At 40.4% G+C, this 23364-nt stretch overlaps 2 protein-coding genes across 3 annotated transcripts in view; one reads left to right on the top strand and one right to left on the bottom strand.

Moving 5' to 3' along the window:
• LOC107377414 (glucosidase 2 subunit beta) overlaps positions 1 to 23364 on the top strand; it is a 262809-nt gene that overhangs the window by 114152 nt on the left and 125293 nt on the right. For both annotated transcript variants that reach the window (XM_015946971.3, XM_015946972.3), the window contains one exon: positions 23135 to 23198. In XM_015946971.3, the coding sequence (XP_015802457.3) occupies positions 23135 to 23198 (64 nt within the window). The remainder of the gene's footprint in view (positions 1 to 23134; positions 23199 to 23364) is intronic.
• Positions 4689 to 5974, bottom strand: LOC129165220 (E3 SUMO-protein ligase ZBED1-like). Its single transcript, XM_054747821.2, has 2 exons — positions 5623 to 5974; positions 4689 to 5123 (listed from the first exon to the last, which is right to left on the bottom strand). Exons 1-2 carry the CDS (start codon positions 5752 to 5754, stop codon positions 4707 to 4709), a joined length of 549 nt encoding a protein of 182 aa, XP_054603796.2. The 5' UTR covers positions 5755 to 5974; the 3' UTR covers positions 4689 to 4706.

A 23364-nucleotide genomic window follows, 5' to 3' on the forward strand; every position in this document is an offset into this window, starting at 1 on the left:
AGGGGTACAAGAAATAACTTCTGGGTCACTCTGGTTTCCTGGCTTCAGTTCTTTAAACAACTATGGAGCTTATTGCTTGCTGGTGTCAAATTATAAATGGCAGCGCTGGAGCTTTAGCTCAGTGCAGAATCGGTGAGTAACCACATCACTCTTTCTTTTCTTTTTTTTTAAGTAGAAAAACTGACAACCCCCAGGCAGCTAAAGAGGACATTTGTTTCAATGCAACCTTTCTTTCAACTTGATTGAGCCCTTAGACTGTTTTGCCATTATTTCACTGTATAATCTCACATATTGCACCTTTAAAACATTAGATACTGGACACCATCTCCTAAAAAGCTGAAACATCAGTTATTTGGTACTGAAAATCCATCCTTGCTGTTGGTAACATGCTTGGTTCCAAACATACTTGATTACTTTTTTTTTTTGCAGTATACATTTTTCAACTTTTCATATTTGTTTTCATCTTTGTAAGTAGATGATCTATTCTTGAAACAAATTAGTTATAAAAAACTGTTTTTTAAAGTTTCATTGGGATAGCGTATGAAGCAGAAGTTGCAAGACAGATTACAAAAGTTGAAGCATAAGACTACATTTTGTTCTTAGTTATATTGAATAATGTTGAATACATTTTTACCAAACTCTGTACATTACAACCCTTCCAGACTGTTCCCTAACTGAGTTATGCTAAACGCTCGATTCTTGGTTATTCCTGAGTTGTAACTATAGCTGTCACAACACAAATGACCTCATAATACTCTCTGATTGAGTCTACTCTTGTCTAGAGTTCCTAGCCGCCACTATATTTCTCTCTGAGCACAGATTTATAAACCACGTTTTTTCTTTATCTGACAGCCAAAGCCTAAAAGAAAATGTCCGTCACTCTCCATCTCCTGAACCGAGGATGTGGAGAGTTCCAGATACCATCCTTTCATTTCCGCTCTTTCAGATAAAAAGATGAGAAAGGGAGAGGACGAAAGTAAGGCCTATCACAGGGCAGCAGTGATTGAGTCCCTTCACTAAGCCACAATGAGAATCTGCACAAATAACCTCCTCTGCTGATAAGGAGCTAGTCATTTCCATAGACAAAAAAGGAGAAAAAACAATTGAGTTCGGATTAGATTTCACTATGTGCCTAGCTTATCTTTGTGCTGCTTCATAGGATGTGAATCATAAGACAAACTCCAGTACCCCATCTTTTAATAAAAACACCATTGAAATACATATGGACAAGAAATTGAATGATTTTATTTTTACTTCTGCGAGCAGTGATGGCAATGGGTCTAGGAGACGTGAAATGAAAATAGAAATGTTTGATTTGCTTGATAGGTTTTACTTTGTTACTAATTTAAAAATCACAAACATTTCTGTTTTCTTAGCAGCACCAACTCAAACATTACAAAGCCCCCCCCCCCCCCCCCGAAAAAAGTACTAATTAATTTATTTACTCCCTTTGCAGAATGCAAAGACCCTCTCTTGATGTAAAGTTAGCCAGAATACGGTAGCCTAGTGAACTAGACCAAATTCTTGCTTTGCAAAGAATGGTCTAGGCATGCTCCATTGGAACCTCAGCAGCTCCTACCAGGACTCTGGCTAGCCAATCACAGCTCTCTAGAGGGGTTTCAAACACATAAAGAGCTGTGATTGGTCCATAATGGTGGGCCAATCATAGTGCTCTATCTGCTTAGTGAACAAATCACAGAGCTTTATCCGCTTTGTGGGCCAATCAGGGCACTCTATATGCCTGGTGGGTGGGATGATGCAACAGAGTGAAACAAGAGTATGTCACATTCATTGTCCAGTGGAATGCGGAGATCATTTGAAAGACAACGGTAGAACCCGCCCCACAACCGAGCGACTAAATAATACATTTATTTAGTCTGGCTTGCCAGGCTAAGAATACGGAAGTTCTTTCCATGATCTTAGTGAGGATTTTAGCCAAGTCTTAAGAACACAATGGCCTCTCTGTTACGTGCGATGGAGCGTAATGGCTCAAACATGCACAAAACTTCTGTAGCACAAGTTCGGTGGCTGCATATCTTGGTTCTGAGAGGAGAGGAGCAGTGGAGTATTCCTTAATGCTGAGCAGTGTGGCTCAGTAACCAAGCTTTTGAAAATGGGCCGACCATACTGACCTCAATCCTAGACTATGACCCAATCCTGCTACTAATGTTGTGCATTCTGGTGTAATTCAAGGGAGTTTTGTCAGGATGGGGCCTGGAACATGGTGTAATTGTGGGTGTAGGTGGTTGTGTCTTTGTGAGCATGTGCTGTATTTGTTCCCCAGTATGGAGGGTGGTTAGAACATGCAAAACATTGTAGGGACAATGAAAATTTGCTATTAACATTTGAATATTTGTCTAGTGTATCTTGGGGTCATAATCCAATATTAATGTGTCTTACTTTTTTGTGGTTTCATTCTCTATCCTAGATTACACTTGATTAAACACTTTTGTTTGTGGTTCTCCAGATGTTTTTCCATTTGCTCTGAATTCCTCATTAGATTGCACAAAGACAGCTAAACTGTGTGTAAAATGTCAAGAAATACCTCCAGTCCTTGCTTCTAAGTTAAATTCCCATAGTCATCATCACACACGGGTGAAATTACATCTCTGCATTTGACCGGAGAGCGGTCAGCTGCAGCTGTGACTGCGCACAAGAACTATTTGGTGGTTTAACCCTCCACATCCAACCTCTTAATGCTAAGTGTCAAGTAGGGAGTCATTGGGTCCCATTTTTAAAGTTTTTGTTACGGCCTGACTGGATTTGAACTCCGATCTCCCAGTCCCAGGGCGGACACTCATCCATCCATCATCCCATCCACTCACTCACTCACTCACTCACTCACTCACTCACTCACTCACTCACTCACTCACTCACTCACTCACTCACTCACTCACTCACTCACTCAATCACTCACGCTTATCCGGAGACGGGTTGCGGGGGCAGTGGCCTTTGCAGAGAGGCCCAGACTTCCTCCTGCCCAGCTACTTGTACCAGCTCCTCCAGGGGGAATCCTAAGGTGTTCCCTGGCCAGCTGAGAAACTAGCAAGTCCTGGGTCTTGCTTTAGGTCTTTTCCTGGTTGGAGGTGCCCAAAAAACCTCACCAGGGAGGCATCCATGAGGCATCCTGACCAGATGCCCGAGCCACCTCAACTGGGTCCTCTCGATGTGTAGGAGCCACGGCTTTACTCCGAGCCCCTCCCTGATGACCAAGCTTCTCATTATATCTCTAAGGGAGAGCCCAGCCACCCTGTAGAGAAAACTGATTTTGGCCGCTTGCATCTGCAATCGCGATCTTCCGGTTCAGCTCTCTTCACCACAGCAGATCGGTACAGCGCCCACGTCACTGCAGAAGCCTATTGATCTCATGCTCCATTTTTCCCTTACTCGTGAACAAGACCCTGAGATACTTAAACTCTTCGACATGAGATAGAACATAGTCCCTCATCAGTGCCCCCTCATCTCGCTTGATGGTGTCGCTTGCACGCTTCTGGATCTTGATGGACTCTCTGATCTATCAGTTGAATTTATTGGTTTCTGACGTGATAATTCTGCTCTTATCCTAGTCCATGATGTGGTTCTTCCTCCTGCAGTGGTCTGTGATGGCTGATTTCTTGGTCTTCTGTTCAGCGGTATCCTTTTTTGTTCTGGTGAAACATCCCCTTGTTTCTTTTTCTTTTTTCTGTTTTTCCTAATGTATGGTTTTTTTCACATGATTTGCAAGAAATTTTGTAGATGACTTTGCTTTTTTCGTCTGTATCTGTCTTGTCCTTTGGATAGACAAGTAGCTGACAGAGTTTCAGATGCGGTTTTACTGCTAGATGGATTTGTTGTTTTTCTCCCTTGATACATTGTTTTGGTTCCATCCACTAAACTGTAAACAGCTTTGTTGTTTTTTATATCATAAATAAATTCACACTGACTGACAAAACAAAGTCAAACCCAAATTAGGACACGCCATAACAACTATATGAAATGATTGTGCGATTAAACTGATTCTTTACATCAACTAATTTAATTATGCACCGACAGTGCCAGTTGAATAGATAGTTGAATAGATCCGTCATTGATTTCCTTGACCACGTCTTTGTTAGTGCTGGGTATCGATTCAAATTTCCAGAATCGATTCGATTCCGATTCTTGAGATTTAGAATCGCTTATCACTATCTAATCCGATCGATTCCGATCCGATATCGATTCAATTCAGGTCATCAATTTAAAAACATTTTTGCAGTTACCTTAATTCCATTGTGTAGTATATTGATAATATTGACATTCAATGATACATTAATGAAATATTGGCTATTAAAAACGGTTGTAAGCACCAGTTCCTCTCCAAGAATGTCAAGTGTTTCCAGTGTTTTCTAGGACATCATTAAATTCAGATGTTAGGAATTCAGCCAAATGCTATTGCTGTTGAAAGCAAATACCATTTTTATTCAAATAAGTTTCACCATATGAAAAAAGATATTATTTGCCAGTGCAAATGTAAACAGAAACAGAAAGCTTAAAATTAACTGTTTTGGTTTTACTTTGTGCAAATAGAAATTAAAATGTACAGAACCTTAAACAACTGTTTCACAGTCTTGTGCAAAAACTTAAACACTTCAAGTATCCAGAAACATTCATATTAATGTACCAACAAAATTGAACAGGAACATAAACTTGACTAAAGACAGACTGTGTAAACTGTCCTCTTATGAACATCACTTGGGAATGGTAAGATTCTTCTGCAGGAAAAGTAGCTGATTCACACGACCAGGGGTGAGACAGCTTCTTTTTGCAGTGATTATATCACCTGCAGTTGAAAAAACCCTCTCAGATGCGACACTGGTCCCAGGGACACAGAGATATCGCTTAGCCATGCGAGCCAAAAGAGGATACTCTTTTTCATTCTCTCTCCACCAGACCAGAGGATTGTCCTGCAGTCCTGCAGGTCTCCTCGCCCTGTACCTCTTGATCTCATCTTCTGCCACCTCTGCAAGAGTTTTCTTTGCATGTCCCCTCTCCTCTCTTGGTATGTAGGCTTCCCCAAGGAGAGACTCCAAAGCACTGGATTGCTTGGGGTTAGGTGCAGGGGGGTTGTTTTCCTCCTCTTCCTCCATTTCATCAACTTCATCTTGCTGCGTGAGAGAGAAGAAATACTTATATGTGTTGTTGTGCAACAATAGGCTTCGGTTTGGCTATGAATAACTTAACACATAACATAAATCTGTCATTTTGATCTAAACTATCAAGTCAGACAACCACTTGGATATCAGGAAAAGTGTTCAGTCTTGGTTCTTAGAGTTGTGTATTTTTTGAAGGTTACAATAGCTTACTGCCTTGTGTATTTAAGTGTAAAATTATTTCTCGTTTTCTCCAAGGATATGTGCTGCTGTAGCAAATTAACTTCCCCACTGTGTGATTAATCGGACTATATTCTATCATCTATGAATGCCTGCCTGCTCAGGCTGAGATTTAAAATATGATAAAATATTTAAATATTTAAAAATATGTTTCTGAACAGTAAGAAACTGCACATTTATAATTGGAATAAACACAAACAACTTCTCCCTGATAGGTAAGAGTTTAGGTAGTATTTGCTTGGATTTTTTTTTCACAAGGCTTCTTATTACTTACATTAGATGCTTCTTCCTCCATCCCACCCACTGCCTCAGCCTGGAGCCTGGAGAAGGTGTGCTCTCGCTCCTCCTCACCCAGAAATGGCAGGGCTTTGAAGCGTGGATCAACAGCTGAGGCGGCATGCAGCATGGCCGTCTGATTCACATACCTGAAATATAAATGTCACACATTTAAATCTATGCAATTAGGGAGATAATATTTTCTTAAATTGTTTAATTAAATACACAATATAACCTATTTTCTCTCTCACACACACAAAATAGGCCTACCTGGTGCTCAGGTTTTTCTTGATCTCATTCTTCATATCCTTAACAACTTTGGAGTCTTCTGGGAGGCTGGTCATCTCCTTCAGCAGCAGAGCACGCAGGAGTGCCATCACTGAGAGTTGGTGACTTTTCTTCTGACATGACTTCAGTAGCTTTTTTCATTGGCTCCGCTACTTTCATTAGCCGCTTGAAGCCCTCGTTTTCAACGACAGAATATGGGCGCATATCCTTGCAAATGAAGCCCGCTATCACCTCAGTTATTTTGTGAGAACATGTAGAATTAGCCGGTAGTTGTAGTGATTCCTTGAATTTCATCTGCTGCAGACCAGTGGACGGCTTGCACGCAAGATCTTGGTGATGTCGCAAAATGCGATTGTTGAGATTGGTTGTATTTCCACAATATTTCACCTCCATTTGGCATGCATTGCAAATCACTTTGCTTTTGTCAAGCTGACCTTTCTCTTTGTCCGTTCTGAAACCAAAATGCTGCCAGACCGCAGCTTTAAGAGTTTTTGGTGTTTTCAAATCGAGCGCATGGCTAACGTCGCTGCTAGTATTCGACGCCATTTTAAAAAAATATCTTCACACCTAGCACGCATGCGTGAATTCAGTCACATGACGGTGGGCGGGAGAAGGTTGCTGCACCATATTAACCCTTTATCATCACCCACGCCTCTGAACTTCTTTTATATTTTAGCTGTACAAGAGCCAGACACTGTTAAATGGTTAAATCGATCTTTGGACGTATGAATCGATCTTTATGAATTTATATAAGAATCGATTCAGAATCGGAGAATCGATTTTTTCAACACAGCACTAGTCTTTGTTGTTTTCAACTTGAAAAGAAAATCTAGCAATTAATGTTTTTTAATATTTCTTCTTAATCTAGTTGCCCTGTGTAATGCAGGAAAGCTGGGGCAACTTTAGGAGGGGCAGATAACCAAGCTGACGAAAACGGATGTAAATTGAACAAACTGATACATAGTTCAGGTTTTTTCAATGAATAAATTACAGCAAGAAACTTGAAGCTTAAGTTTCTAGGGTTAGGGTTAGGGTTTCGGCTAACCCTGGGACTCCATCCTCCAGGGACAGTGAGCCCTCGTGACACAAACATACTTTGCAATTTAGTATGACTCCATTTGTAGTTTAAAATAATGTATTTTTTGTTTTTAATGACTAGTCACCAATAGTCACAGCCAAATGTGAAGCTGGCTTTAAATGAACAAACGCTTGTCTTTCTTCTTTAATCTCAAAGTTCATACAGATTAAATTAATTTGGTGTGGGATGTTAAATATTTGTTGCATTTAAACATCAGGCGGACACTGTCAAGAGGTTGTGAACACACAATGAGGCATTTTCCTCCCTCCTGGTCTCTTCATTCATCTGGAAGTAGAGCCGTTCTTTTTCATTCTCCAGATGCCAAAATCAAAACCGCAGATCAGGCGAAGAATGTGCTGCATTAAGACTGGTGACAGACGTGACCTTTTCATGCTGATACAAAGGGACTGGGTGTTATTGTGTTAGGATTCAACCTAACACAGCAGCTACAGAAGCACTGCAGCGTTTTCATACCATATTCTATATTTACATCCCCTACATGATGCAGATCCCAGCAACGGACGCCGTCACAAAGAAAGAAGGCAATGACAAAGCTGTCTGCATGTGAAGCACACAAATGAATCTGTTAATGCCTTAATTAGGAGGTAATTATTTCTCTTTTCCACTGATGCAGATATAAATAAAACCAGTCCTTTCTTGCTCGGTGGGTTGCTAGGTCACAGCTGGCTCTAGTTACAGTGATAATAAAAAATTAAGGATGTAGAAGTCTGTGCGGTTCAGGCAAACCTTTTTTACTTGTAAGTGTGCCATTTCATTTAATCTCTTGTAAAACCTTTCCTTTAATTAGATCACTGTGTTTTCCTTTATTCATGAAACTCTGTATACTGGCCATTTCATTGTAGACTATGACTAAACTTTGGTAGTGACTATCATCAAAATGGACACAATGAACCATTGGGCAATACAATTATAGACACTGAGTCTAGAGGTGTATTAAAAAGCATTGGGTAATATGATGTTACTTCCCTGACCAACAATTGCAATAAAACTAAAACTAAGAGAGTATTTAATGGAAAAGTAATGGTTTCCAAATAGTCCGAGGTCTGTAATATCTAGAGGGTACAGATGCACTGGCCGAGCGTTTTTGGGATGTGAGGAGGCTTTGCCATTGCAGACCAGTGTTCTGCTAGTGGTACATTTATATGAACATTTAATGGACCCCCTGCTGGTCCCCCTGTCGCGCCCTTGTAAATAGGCCTTAAGCAAAGCTGACATCCAAAGCATTTGGGCAGCTTCCCATATATCCACAGCGGTGCACCCCATCCCCTTTCTCACCACTCCATTTTAAGCAAAAACAACTTTGATGAATATTTCATAGGGTACATTGCCTCAGTTTCACCGTGTCGAGCGAGGAAAGTGGCACGCGATGACGACTGACAGGCCCACTCCCTGGCATCTGCCACAAGACAGCCTTTCTGTTTGGTTTGTCTTCCTGACGGTCCTACTCCTCTTTTGCGCCCTGTTTCCCTTCTGTCACAGACCCGAGAGTCTGGCTGCTGTTCATTTAGAGCCTCCTTTAACTTTTCGTTTGACCACAGAACTTTTGCCCGTCCATCTGACGCTGTTAGTCAAAATGTCAACTTATGAATAAGGCCAGTTTTTTAACAGACTGCAGCATTTATAACACTGAATTAATAAAATATTCACTTACAGCATCCGGCTGAAACTTCTTATATTAACGTAGATGTTTTTATTTGGGTTGGGTTATAGTTTAAAGTGACGATGCAGTCCCATGTGAGATGTCTTAAATGACTATCGTCAAGAAGAAATCCTATGAACCACTGGATAAATTGTGATGAAACTCCTGGTGAATATTTTTAAATGTACAACTTTTGGTTGGTGATTGGTGCGACAGTAACAAAGACCAATTCACATTCACAACTACATTGTTCCTTCTCAGTGGCCTAATGATAGAGTGTCCGCCCTGAGACTGGGAGATCAAGGTTCAAATCCAGTTGGGTCATACCAAAGACTTTAAAAATGGGACCTAATGCCCCCCTGCTTGACACTCAGCATTAAGGGGTTGGGGGGTTAAATCACCAAATAATTCACAAGCATAGCCACTGCTGTGGCTCACCGCTCCCCACAGGGATGGGTGAAATGGGAAGATGTGATTTCACAAATGTGTGATGACTAATGGGACTTTTACATGGTCTAAGTTCAAACAGGTTTTTGGGGACCATCCTTTTTCTCAATCATGGTGCAACAATAAATGATCTCTCTTTAAAATTATGGCATGAAAGGTAGTGGGCGAAATAAATTCAAGAAAGGATAGGTCTTCAATTGTTTACTTTTTCTCAGAAGAAGCTGAGTTGTTTATCCATTTGAGGGAAAATGTGGCTCGCTGCCGGTCATTTAGTTATTTCATGGCCACATCCCAGAATTTAGCTTTTGCGATTTTAAGGCAATAGTTGTTTCTCTTTGACTGTTTTTTAATTGTTATTTGTTAAGTATAAGCAAGAAAAGTCCATTTTAATTCATGTATAGTCTAAGGACCTTTTTCCATTTATGCCCGTTGTAGGGTTTGCTAAATTGAGTGCTTTAAGAGCTCAATATATATTACCTCTACTTATGACCAATAAGATGTGATACTCTATATAAATATAGAATATCAACCCTGCTTGGTCTTTGTGTGTTTAATCAAAAGATTCTAGGATTCTTGCTTTATCAGGGTATTGTACACACTTCGTTTTGATTCAGAAAAGAGTCAGGTTTATAAAAGTAAGAATTTATTTTACTAACAGTTAAAACATGACAAGTTAACTAAGCATTTACTGTGATGGATGGAACTAAATGTGATGTATGATGTGTCGATGCAATGTTAGTCAGAACTTCCTTATGTAGGAGAGCTGAGTTCTGGATGTAAAAGAATTTGGTTTGCGTTAAGCTATGAAGTTGGTTGTTATCATAACAGATCAGACGCAATCTGTCATGTCTACTTCACCCGTTCTCGGAGACCCTCTTGGTAGATCCGGAATGTCGAAGTCCTCGGTCTTCCAGGCACCGAGGTCCGTAGAAGAAACTGCGGCCCTACTAAACCGGTCTTAGAGTTGTCTCCAGGTCACCACAGTCGGATGGTACTGCGTGTCTGGGACTCTTAAGGAGTCTAAACAATATCAGCTTGTTCTGCAGGAACTGTTGCGGTATCAGCTTCGCAGGTGCAAAAAGATTTTGACGACGTGTCAAAAGCTTTGATGGTTAAAGAGGGTTGCTTCAGGTGGCCGGTCTGAAGCTTTCTCTAGAACTGAGAGATCACCCGAAAGTGATCCAGTCTTGATGTTCTCATGTTATGATTTGTGTAGCCAACCAAAGGTTGACAGGTTTGAGAAATGCTACCAAGAAACTCAGAAACACGCCGTCTTTGATGCGGAGGCTCTGACTGGGGTAAAAGACTATTTATGTGTCAGAGTTTAACTTAACCTTATTTGTTTTTGTGTGAATGCAAATGGTTATGACCTTTCAAAATGCTGAAACATATTTCAATCACTGTAATCATAACATTCATTTCACACTTCAATCATTGAGCACAGATTAATGAAGCATTTCATTATATTATAATTATTATAAATAGCAATAAACAAACGTTTATTTAATGATTATCTAGCTTATAAGTTGTAGAAGTTCATATCTGATTTAGGAAATCATTCGTTGAATTAGCAACTGATCTGAGCTGGAGTGTTCCTTATATGGAGACATGAAGACCTGAAAGATTGGACCTTGAGGAGAGAATGTTATTGTTTACATTACGTTATCTGTGTTCAGAGCTGCAGAGACTCTGAGCTCCAGCTGATGGGATGAAGGCAGGCCAATTTAAAGGGGACACATGCAGTCTTGTGCCTCCTTTTTGACCAGATGTTGAATGGTCAAACTGTACCTAAAAACTGACCATTGCTGGACGTTACACCGTTGAGTCCAAAAGAGTAGTTCACACGAAGGCTGATACAAGTTCAGCTATGAGGTCAACAAAACCCATTTTATACAATTAACTTACATTTTAAGACTCTCAACCAAAGAGGCTTTTTAAATGATCACACATTTAATGCATTTTTAGGTTGAATCCAACATTAAAACAGTGATTTAGAGCACTGGTTCCCAAAACTGGGACCGCCATTAAGAGCCATTAAACACCAAATGACCCCCATAATTCAAAATAGAGTAAAGAATGACTACTAACAACACATTCCTTTACAAAATGTACTTTAAAATAAAGAAACAAAGGAAAGTTTTCTTTAAATAAACAAAAGGGTCAAATTTTTAGGACTATTTTTTGAATTGTAAGTTTTTATTATAACTGTTTTGTGTGATTTAGAAACTACAATTCACAGCTACCCATAATTTATAGCTATTAATAAAATATCTGAATGCTTCTTGTATCAGGATAAAGTTCAAAAGGTCGGCTCATTCATTGTCGTTTTCCTTCATTGTACAAGACGTTTCAACTTGGGGATGTTATGTTATTTTTGCATTTAGAGTGCAGATGAGTTCAAAAAAGTGTGACACCTTTAGTTTCCCTTTGATTTATTATTTTTGCATGTTAACTAATCTTTTTAAATGATATGTTTCATTTTCAAAACCTTAGCCACAAAATCGCATACCATCATCTTATAAATGCAGTCATCTGGTTCAGTATAAAAGGTTTGATATGTTTTAATTCACTTAGATTTTCCATTTACTTGTAAGAAGCAATCTCATAGAGGGATACATTTAAACTATCGCAAGCCTTTTGTGTCATAGGCTCACATTTTACTTTAATGCAAACTTCATTTTTGCATCACTTCTTGAAGCCATATTGCCTCCATTAACACTCCAAACACAAATAAGAACCTGCCATCCATTTTCTTTCAATGTTTGGTTTCAGGAATCATATGCTTCTATTAGCAGTTTCAAAATGTCCCTTATTGTGACATCACAATTAGGAAAGTTCGCATAGATCAACCTCTCACCCGTCGACACTTGCAGCGGCTCTATTCCAAGCCCCTCCTGGATGTCTGAGGTTTATGCAAGACATTTTATGAACATTCTTTATTTCAAAAATAAACCTGTTATAACTTCGTTAATTCTTTTTTTTTCTAAATTTCTTAGTCTCTAAATTCTATGTGAAGCACTTTGTTATTTTCTGAGTGCTATATAAATAAAATGTACTTACTTATAGGGATGTTCCGTTCACGTTTTTTGCTCCCGATCCCATTCCGAGTCATTTGGTTTTGAGTATCTGCTGATACTGAGTCCTGATCCGATACTTTTCAGAAAAGCATTAAATTAAAAAATAAAAAAAATTTTTTTAGCAAAGCATTAAAATAAGAAAAGAAGGAGAAACAAAATCAAGAAAGCATTAAAATAAGGAAAAAAACCACATTGCCCTTTAAGTTTCATTCTTTTTTTTTAGGAAGTACAGCAATTAAAAACTTGTTTATACTGTAAATATACTTTAAAGTAGCAGTGTTGCTCTTATTTAAAGTTGTTTACTTCCTCAATATGTGAGCAATTCGTGTTCCCGTGATGCAGCAGGCAGGTTGATTCTTCAGCATGCAGGGTAACCTGTCTTTGCATAACAACTGTAGCTCCAGCGTGCAGCTCCGTGCTACATGAGAACTAGAAAACCTGATGTTTTGCAGTGTGTTGGCAACTTGTATTTGTTCATTAGCGTAACTTTCTCTGTCAGCTAGCTTCGTGTTTTTGTCTGACTTCAATGTGAACTGTGACTGTTAGAGGTGAACTGGGGATTAATGGAGACCAGTGATTTGCTTTGTTGATGCCCGAAGGAAAAAGCCAACAGCGAAAGTAGCGTGTTTGAAGGCAGCAAATCATGGAGCTGTGTCCAGCACATTGAACACCCAGTTTGCACACATTAGAAGTGTCTGTAGCTCTGCTTTTGCAGTCAAGTTTAAAAAATCTCCAAGCTGCAGATATTGTAGTTCTCTTGAGGAGACACATTATCTCAGCGTTAGCAGGCTTGCTAACAACGGCACTTGGTGTCTTGAGTCCTTGCCTGCTGGAAATTGTGTGACATTATTGTGTTGTTTTCATACAAGAAACAAATATTATTAATGTAGAGGGAATTATTGAAATAAAAACTAAGCCATTTTAATTCAATTTGAAAATCTCTATCTCAGGATGAATTAAAGAAGTCATGTTTGCTGTTTTAAAAGGTTAAACCCGATTTATTCCTCCCGATTCCGATCCTTTCAAAAACACGTGATCAGATCGGAGCATCTCTACTCACTTACAAAATTAAACAAATCAGCTGTGTTCATGATCTAAAACATGCAGGAAATGTGTTGGAAGCAGGCTGCAGCGCCAGGTATGTCAGCTCAATTTTTTCTACATCAAAAAGACTGGATCGGCACTCTGAAGTTGCAATATTCTGGCCACAGAGGGCAGTGGGGATCTAAGTGACATTTCATTAACCCTGTAAAAGGTCGTTTTAGCACATACTGGTTCAAGCAAATGATTTAAAAAAAATGAAAAATTTGCTAAATATCCCTTTAGATAATTACATTTAGTCTTTTGTTTTTTCCTAAACTTCGAACCTTTCAGTGCCATATTCTTCGAGCCCATGCTTCAGTGGGTGTTTTTACAGTCATTGGAAGCCACACTTCATTTCCCTCCCCAACATTCAATTTCATGGAGGGGTGAGAAAAGGCAGTCTTCCCATGCTATTTATGAACGTTTGACAACACCGCACTTTGCTGCCTCACATCTCCCTCCATGCTCTTCCATTTAATAAACATTGTGCTTTTGCTCGACTGTATGCCTCGCCTTGCTGCGTGTGACGAACAGCTGAATGGTGTCACAGCTAAAAGGGTGGCTCTGTTGTGACAACATTCGTTTGATGTTGAAGTGGTAGTCCTTGGCTGCCGTGCCCCCCCCCCCCCCCCCCCCCCCACACACACACACACACTTCTGTAGTTTCTTGTCACTGCTCTGCATGGATCTCACCGCTGTCGCACATCGTAGAAGCCAACTGGCCCGACCTGAAAGTGTGACGAGCGTCACACAAGCTGCCATTTTTCCTCTATGCTGGTTGCTGTACTCTTTGCGTGCATAAATGAAGAGAAATGCAATCACTTTTTAAAACTAAGCTGCCATAATAGGCTCTTTCTCTGGAATTCAGAGGCAGGGAAAAGTAGCTTCCAGTGATATCTAAAATAGATGTTTTTGAATGTGTGTGTTCTGTTGAATTTCATTTTTTTTTTCACTGAACATGGAAAAGCTGTGGTTTTCTCTCCCTCACACATCAGAATAAACAAAGAAACTGACAGAAAACCACAGAAGGAAGGAGCTTTTTGATTAGTTTACATCCTTTCAATCTACTTAGAGCGAATGCATGGTTTGTGGTTCTGTCTAATAAAGAACAATAAGAGCAATGCTACGATTCATAACAAAAGGCAAAGTTTAGGCTGTCAGAAATAGTCTTTTTATTTGTGTTTTTGTCTGCGTCAGAGGCAGAGATGTAGGTTTTAGAATGTTGATAGATCTGTCAAGTTTTTCAGAAAGCCTTGGGTTTTTTGAACGTGTTTTTCTGCAAGAACCCTTTTTTAAAAGGGTATTCTAGGTTTTTAAAGGTTAGACTCCAACATGTCTAAAACACAAAGCAAATATCCTCAGAGTTTAGCTGTAAATGCTATTTTTAATCTCTTCCTTTAAACAGGTTCAGCTACTATCAAAGGATACGTTGGAGCCTGTCATAATAGACAGGAACAGTTTCTCTTGCTCGAAGAAAAGACTTTGTTGGAAGAGCATTTTAAATTAATCAAAAGACTTAACTCCCTAAAACCACCATGTCTCACTCTGTCACTTGCCTGGCTGCGAGCTTGAGATACAGAAGTGCCAGCAGCTGCGTATGGGATCGGAGGAGGAAAACTACCCAGGGCATCTTTGTCCTCTGTCTGAACAGCGTCGCAGAAGATCAGGAGGATGGGGTGGGGTGGTGGAGAGCGGTGGAGAAAACCAAGGAAAAGGGAAGGCTGTGGCGGTGGTGGTGGAGGAGGGGATAAGGGAGAGATTTTTCACAGCTGCCCAGCCCGAGGCCTAAGATATGTGGCGCTTTCCTTGTCACAGCGTCACCCTCCATCCTTTCTCGCCTGTCATTATTTTACCTCTTGCAGAGGACACACGCCGTCTCTCGGGTGTGCATACACACACTCCCACCACCACACACCGTGTGTGCTGCCTTGATCTAATCTCAAACACAGCCAAGTTGAACAGAATGGAAAGCAAAACACAAAATTTTTTGTTGTTGTTGATAAAAAGCTTGCAGTTGTCAACAGGCTGTTTCTCTGCATGATTAATCACTTGTCATTAGTACTTTCAGTTTTGGTGAAAAATGATGCTGCTTGGTCTTATGGTCTCGTTTTATGACCATTATTCTTTTTAGAGATTGCAGCCTTACCAGCAATTTCTCTTGCGTGGAGCAGGGGTGTGCCTTGTCTGGTCTGTGACTGATAAGATGCCTATCTTGAGACACTGCTTGCAATCTGATTCATTAAAGATACACAGGCAGCAAAAACCGCCACGATCTAATGTGACTTTAATCACGAGATGATACAGATTAATGAGTTTGATTCCATATGTTGAGAATCATTTACATTACGTGACAACAGCATGCTCTTACTTGGTGTAGTTCTGCTGTTAATTAGTACAACCATGCTGCTAAACCACATGAATGGCACCGTAAGAAGAGTTGTGATTAAAGGAGATAGATACGCTTTATACATAAACATATACTCAAAGCAACTATCCAGAGTTTTCCCACTGTCAGGAGTTCTGTATGATTTTTTTTTAGAAATCCATGAAAGTGATAGTTTTACTGTAATATAATGTTGGCAATCAATCAGTGCTGATTGTAGTTTTCTGACGCTGTCGTTTCTGGATCTTCTCGGCGTCCTGCGCCTGCTGATGACGTATATTGCAGCTATTTTTCAATTCTGTTTCTTTCACATAGGTTTTGGAAAGAGTTCAATTCAATTCAAATTCAAATATATTTTTTAATCCCAGAGGGAAATTAGAGTTTCAGTACACACATTTCTGAGATCAGACAGACAGACATACATAGACGTAGACACATGACAAGAATTGGTAACTGTGGTCATTCGCAACCCGAGTCGCGCTACCTTAATAGAGATCAGAGGGTTTATATGAGGATTGCGTCAGGTGGAGGAAAAAAAGGCACTTCAGATTTACCCTCCACAGGGAGGGCAGCTTTGCTATGCAAAAAACACCTCAGACAGAAATGCAACAGACGTCAGACATTACACAACATAAGTGTCCACTAGGTGGGGAGGTAGGGTTGGGGACTCTCCACACATCAGTGCATGCAGCCACAATCAGCAGCGCTCGTCACCTCCGTTTGGACAGGGGAGGGAGGTAATTGAGTTAGAAAGCACAGTGACTCCTGGAAACGATTCAACGGCCTTCACTGGTCACAGTCCCGCCCAGGCTGGGATGGGAAAACAGAGTTACCATGGCGACGGCAGCATTCCACATTTCTTCTGAGGGGGAGTAATCACTTCAGCCTCACAGGCTCAAGGGCACCAGATTCAGATAAGAACTTGTTTTGGGGCCAGACAGAGATAATGTCCTCTCTGTCTTAAAGTTCTGTTGGTCTCCAACCCCTCTGAATCCAATAATGGCATAAATTAATCTTTTCCCAACCGTGCTGACCCATCAACTCTATCCTTGATCGAATCAACCTTCTGTGCCAGAGTCTGAATCTCAGCCAAAGTTCCAGCTTACGACTCATCTCAACAATTATATGAGTTTGTGCATTCACAGCACGGTGTAATCCATCCCTGAGCTCCGGGAATGAGCCAATATTCCTCGACAGCTCATTAATTTTCCGGTAAGCCAGGTAACCGCTCAGGCCAAACAGCACGAAACCTGACACCAACACCACGAGTATCCAGACATCTTCAGAATCCTCTACAGACAGTTGAGAGAGGCAGATCAGGTTCCACTGTTTCTAGGAGTCCACGAAATGCCCAGCTGGATCTGTCCCAGAGGGGCACCCGGGAGCCCCTTCTCCTGTCCTCATCGTTGAAAAAATTTTGTCAATTGCGTTGAGAGACCAACTGACCAGGTCCATTTTTAGTAATTTCCAGTTTCCAGAAAAAATGCAGAAGCACCGTACACCCAATGACAGACAAAGAGCCTGGGGATAAGATAGGGAGGAGAGAAGGAAAAAAGCGTCTGAACTCTCCAAGAGCCGGACGAAGAATAGCAGTTTTGTTATTAAAAATCATGTGTTTTTGAACACGGTGACATAACTTCCATAAGTCATATATCCAATCATTTTATTTATTTTCAACAACATTGCTAGAGACTAATGGTAAAAACTACACATCATCCCTTTAATGAGGCGCCATTGTCGTTGAAAATGGATGGAATGGGATTGTTGATGTATGTTTGATGAAAATCTCACATGGTAAGCACATATTATGTACATTAAGGGTAAAATGATAAATACATAATACATCTAGCCGTGAACTTTGAGGGAGTTTTGAGATTTATCTTTTTCCTTCTTGACAAGACAGATTCGGTTGTAATGGAGGTAAAGTATATTTGGTAGGTTGATGAGAATATTCATTATGTTGTGGTATGTTTGATTTGCAGACAGAGTCCAATTGTTGTGTTTGTTGAAGGTTCCTTGTTAAGAATGTATCTGATTACTGTTTATTATTGTAAACTAGGGGCATAGCTTCATAAGATGTATGCTTCTATCTGATCCTTTTCATTCAAGGGTTTTGAGTGGAATTGTTATGTTTGGTGATTTTATTCGGATATTGGAACATTTATATTTGTTCGTTTTTTGCAAATAAAGGTTGAGGAAAAAAAGAAACCAATAACAACACAACCGTCTCCGGGTTTTCTGACTCAAAAGTTCGACACGTGTTAAAATGAGTATGTTTAGCATATTTTTAACTCCGTGTTGCTACCACACATACAGCGTTATCAGTCAGGTCGCATCCAAGCATCGTTTCGTACAGGACGAGAACTTTGCTCTGTGAGGAAGTCATACAGTTTGAGATCGAGCTGAATGCTGCAAGTGAAAACGTCTCACAGTGTACGCCCAGCTTTAGGAAAATGTTGGGATCCCCCAGGAAGAGCTGGAGAGTGTTGCTGAAAATAGGGATGTCTGAATTTTCCTCCTGGCCCTTTTGCCTCTTCAACCTAATCTTGATAATAATGAAACTGGATGGATTTGTGTAAATCCTGTTACTCATACCAACTACTTTCAGATTTCACTTTTCTCCGTTGAGCTTACCAGTTCCTCTTTGCTTTATCCATTTAATCAGTTCATACAAGTCTCATAAGCACCCTCCCCGGCAGGAACAACAGTAGACTTTTCACCATTAAATGTATTAGGACTGGACAGTTAGACCTTTACAGGGTCAACATCAACCCTCCTCTCTGCACTCCGGTCCAGGCGTTCAACTTAGGAAAGGATTATGAAAATGTCACCGTCATGCTCAGCATGTTAGCAACAATGCCGCCAGGCAGAGGAGACACTCTGAACTTTCTATTGAGCTCCTCTAATTTACCATTTGCCTACATCATAAACAGGAATTGAACATAAAACCCAGGTTTGACTTTGATACAGCAGGAGCTAGTGCATCAAACGTCTGGGGGAGCTTTCTCGTAAATCAGGCCGAGTTCTGGGAGTTGCGACCATACCGGCTGTGCAATCTGTTATATAGAGTTTCGTGACTGCAGGATATCCATCAAAGTTTGGACAGGGGTGAAACTTTTGCGGCTCGTATGTCACCACGCTTCTCCTCGGCCAGACTTACCTACCAGCTGCAAAACAGACTGTGGCTCACAGAGCTTGCCGGGGCTGTTAAAATCAATCACTGTTGCCTTTTATAGGACATTTGCATCCAGTCTAAAACAGGAGGAGGAGTGTTGAGCAATAAACATATGCAATACGACGGGTTAACCAGACGGATGTCCAGAGGTGCTGGGAACAAGCACATGCAATTGGACATAAAAAAGCATGTGACACATTGAATATGGAGACATTTCTGTAGAATCTGACACACCAACTGAGCATTCTGTTGTGGGAATTCGGCAAAACATTCACACAGGAAGCTGTGTTTCTCCTACTTGGCTGTCGTGAATGTAGGTCTGCCAAACTGAGCAACAAAACAACAACAACTAAAAAGCTCTGGAAGTGTTACATAAGTTGGAAATTCTTTGTATTTTGAACCTTAAGTCAGCAGCAGTTTAAATTGCATCATTTCCTCTGATGTAAATGTGTATCGCCCTCAACTCCCTCCGAGGTTTTAGTCATTTATGTTGATTAGGGCTGTATTTATAAGATAAGTCTCTTAAGTAAGTCACCTGGGAAGATGGGTTGGCAAGGATTGGTGGTCGGGGAACAGAAATGAAGTCTGTTTGATTATAAATTCAGAAATATCTGCTTTTCATTTAATTGGCCACTTCCTGGGTACACGCGTCCCTCTTTTCATTTCCTGGAACCAGCTCTCGATGGACAAATACCCGCGGTGAGCCCATTGTACGTCTAAGCGGTTACTCAGACTCTGGCAGCTGTGGGGAATGGAGAAGAAAGATCCTTCAAAGGCAGACGGGTTTTTCAAGAGCAAGCCTCTGTTGTCTCATGTTGGCTGATTTCTGAGTTCCGGGTTTGGCTGCTGCCGCTCTACTCTGCTGGTTCCTCGTTCACAGAGACAAAGCAGAACGGAAATGGACATGAAAATATAGAGGACTGCACATGAAGTGATGCTTCCTTTAAAAATGCCTGTTGTCTGGCTGAAGGTGTTCTACCAAAAACTGTCATGACGCTCAACATTGTTTATTTTTTATTCTCATAAAACACAGTCGGCCCATTTGGAAACCTAGATGTCATTTGGCGTGAAAACCCTACCAGAAAACAACTTGCTCTCCACACTGAGCTTCAGGCAGGACTAGCTTATAACTCCCATCGTTACGTCAGAGGTTAAGATAAAAAAAAGCGTTTTTAGGAGCTTTGCTGAAAAGTGACACTTGAAATAAGGGGCTGTTATGTATTGTAAAACAATAAAATAATTGTAAAAAAAAAACTTCTAAAAGCAACGGGCAGCCTCTAAGGATTTGACTGCTGTGTTTTGCAGGAGTTGCAACCTAGCTAGAATACCCTGGATCATGCCGAATAGGACTGAACTAGTCCAGGTGTGCAGTAACTAATTGGTGCCTTGCCTGCTGTATACATCTAGCCAAATAATCTCACTTTGGAGAATGTGAGCAAAAAATGTAACTAACACCAAGACGGAAAACATCAACCTTTTGGACTCTGGTACATTAAAATAAAGCAGCTATTTACAACATCAATGGATATTTATACTGAAGACTGTTCATGTTGGAACACGTTTTGCATGTAACACAATCCTCATAACATCACCTAAGTGCATCCTCTATTATCTAATGCAAAATGAATGTAGTTTAAAAAAATCAGCCACGTTGATTTTTCTTGAGCAACTTAAACATTTTTGATATTTGAGTTCTTTTAGAGGGGTGATTTATCCTAAAATAGAGGACTTTATTCCATCCTGATTCTCCAAACAGGTCATTCGGATTAGTATTTACCTGAGGTGTCAAAAGTATTGACATTTATTACTCAGGTAGAAGTATAGATGCCAGGATTTTTTTTTTTTTTACCGTGTCCTGTCTGGCTGTGAAGCAAGCAGAATTGATGTCTGAATGCTGGTGACAAGCCTTACAGATTTACTCTCAGGTGGAGGATCAAAGCATTTGCTTGTAATGTCACGCCTGATGCTTAAAACTTTATTGTTATTGTTGTTGAATGCTTGGTAATTCCGACCAGACACGGAGACAGAGGTGAAAGAGAAAGGGAAAGAAAAGGTGTGTGTGTGTGTGTGTGTGGGGGGGGGGGGGGGGGTCCCACAAAAATAAACAATAATGAACAAGAGTCTGCTTCTAGACCTGCAGAAAAAGACAAAAAAAAGCAAAAGGACAAAAAAATGGGACACAACAACAATACAACAAGATCTAGCTATCACTGCGTCAACTTGATGAAGAAATATATAATCAACATTGCTTAACTGAAGAATCACGATAATAAATCACAGTGCATTAAGTGCCCACCATAGTCTTAAGACCTGTGTTTAACGTGCCCAAGCCCATACTTTTGAGAGCCAGGATTTGAAAAGACATCTGTAGATATCGAAGTAACAATTCAAGCTTTTTTGCAGTCATGTGAAATACCTGGTTTACACAAGAGGCTGTTGCTCTGCCTTTGCTGTAGCATTTAAAATACGTCCAAAGGACATTTCTGCCCTCCTTAGGCAACATGCTAGCTTTAATACGAAGCTGTTATTATGTTAGAAAATATTTAGCTCAGGGTGAATTTATAAAGTCATGGTTATTCCTTTATTTCCAATCTTTTTCACTCGATTCTGGACCTTTTGAAAATAACGTGATCAAGCCTGATTTTCGATCACGCGATTGAATCGGAGCGTCCCTAGGAAGTACAGATAATTGTGTGAAAATTGAAGGAGTAGAAGTTAAAAAAGTAAGCTAATGGATAATTACTGCAGTGAAGTATAAATACCCCCAAATTTCTACTTGAGTAAGGTCATGAAGTATTTGACCTTTGTTACTTGGCACCTTAGATGTTGATACAGTTATCCACTCGCCACAGTTCCAGTTCAAAAGATCTGCACTTTTTTCTGTTACAAGTGAAGGAAAGGAAAAAAGTATCCTAGGAAATAAATATCAAGTTGAAAAGGAAAGTCCAAGGTAATGTTGAGACGGGCCACCATCTCTTTGTTAGGATAAAGCATTTTTTACCAGACACGCTTGTGCTAGCTTTTTGCCTACTTTGCAGTCTCCAACCTTGCATTATTTCAGCATCTGTCCACGCTGATTTTTCCTGATTTTGTGCAGCCAGAGTTTGTGTCAGTCTCTCGCTGCTGGCTTTTGTGTTGTAATCGGCACAGATTCCCTTCCAGCATCTTTGGCAACACGTTGCTTCCATTCACCTGGGTTGCTTGTATGCCAAAGCAGGCACAGTTCTGACACTGACGTCCTCTAACAAACCAACGTGGCATAATCAAAATGACTCTGAAGTGCTGATTTCTTTGCACTTTACTACTTTAGAATGCCTGTCAGAGTGACTCGGTGAATCGTTTTCGTTTTGTGTTTTTCGTTTGCGAGGAAGTTTTCACATTTGTGTTCAGTCCAGTCTGTCAGAAGTCTGTTGAGCCGCAAATACGACATGAAAAGTTGCAGTGATCTAAAGCGGGTTTTTGCTCTCCTCAGAAGTGGTGAGTCACATTGCATTTGGAAACACCTCTCACTCGCACAGTTGAGTTTACAGTCTGTTTTCCAATAGAGGAGAAAATGACAGCATGCAGCTTGTGACAGCTTATCAAAACCAGACCCACGTTTCCTCTTTCCCATATGTAGGACTCTTGTCATGTTAGTCCTCCTCAGCCTCATAAATCTTATAGGAGTGATGCTCATCTTGGGCTGTGTTTTATATAACACAGAATGAGAATGTGGCAAAACTATTGGAAAAAAAACCTGCACACAAACACTTTATAAGCTCAAAAAGAATCCAGGCTGCAGATAAAAATCAATATTCAGTTATTAGGAATATCCGTATTTTACCGCTGCAACAAAGCAGTCAATATTTACTCTTAGAGGTGATTATCTTCCGTAACAACCTCCACAAGTTGAGGATCCTTAGTGCGCTTTTAACATCTTAAAATAAATGTGGCATCTTTAAAAGCAAATTAAAGACCTGAAATTGTTTTGGCTTTGCTCAGATTTCCCTCGTGAACTTGAAAACAGAACACAAGCATCTGGGCATGTTGTCTTTCATCATTAAATCGTCTTTTGAAAGCTCCCAAAAGGCTTCCGGTGCACAGCAACAAATGTCTTGTATTCTAAACCTTGGAGTGTCATCAGAGTCTGCTGGTAGGTGGATGTTAGAGTCGTGGACCTGACCTGAAATGATCTCTTAAAATTGCATTCACAAACGCACAGAAACAGGCATTTTTGCTATCGTTGCGTCCAATAACGCAGGTGTTACCTGATGTTTGCTAAGCGTTCAGATGCTTGACCTTGTTTCCTCACCCTCTCTGCCTCGATCATGTGCTTGCAGATCAAAGACGGTGCCTCAGGTGGTCCTATGAGTGAAGATCCTCACTTAAAGGCAGCCGACAGAGGTAAGTTATTAAACCTCACCGCCCGTCACTTCTATGTCTACTTTTAAAAGATAAATGGTTTTATACGCTTATGAAAGAGAAAACCCAGGTCAGAATGTGTATATGAATGTTGGTACCCTAGAATTAGGACAAAACCGCTTTATTGTTATTTCCTACACAAAGACAG

The sequence above is a fragment of the Nothobranchius furzeri genome, chromosome 2 (genome assembly GCF_043380555.1).
Source record: "Nothobranchius furzeri strain GRZ-AD chromosome 2, NfurGRZ-RIMD1, whole genome shotgun sequence".
NCBI classification, from domain to species: domain Eukaryota; kingdom Metazoa; phylum Chordata; class Actinopteri; order Cyprinodontiformes; family Nothobranchiidae; genus Nothobranchius; species Nothobranchius furzeri.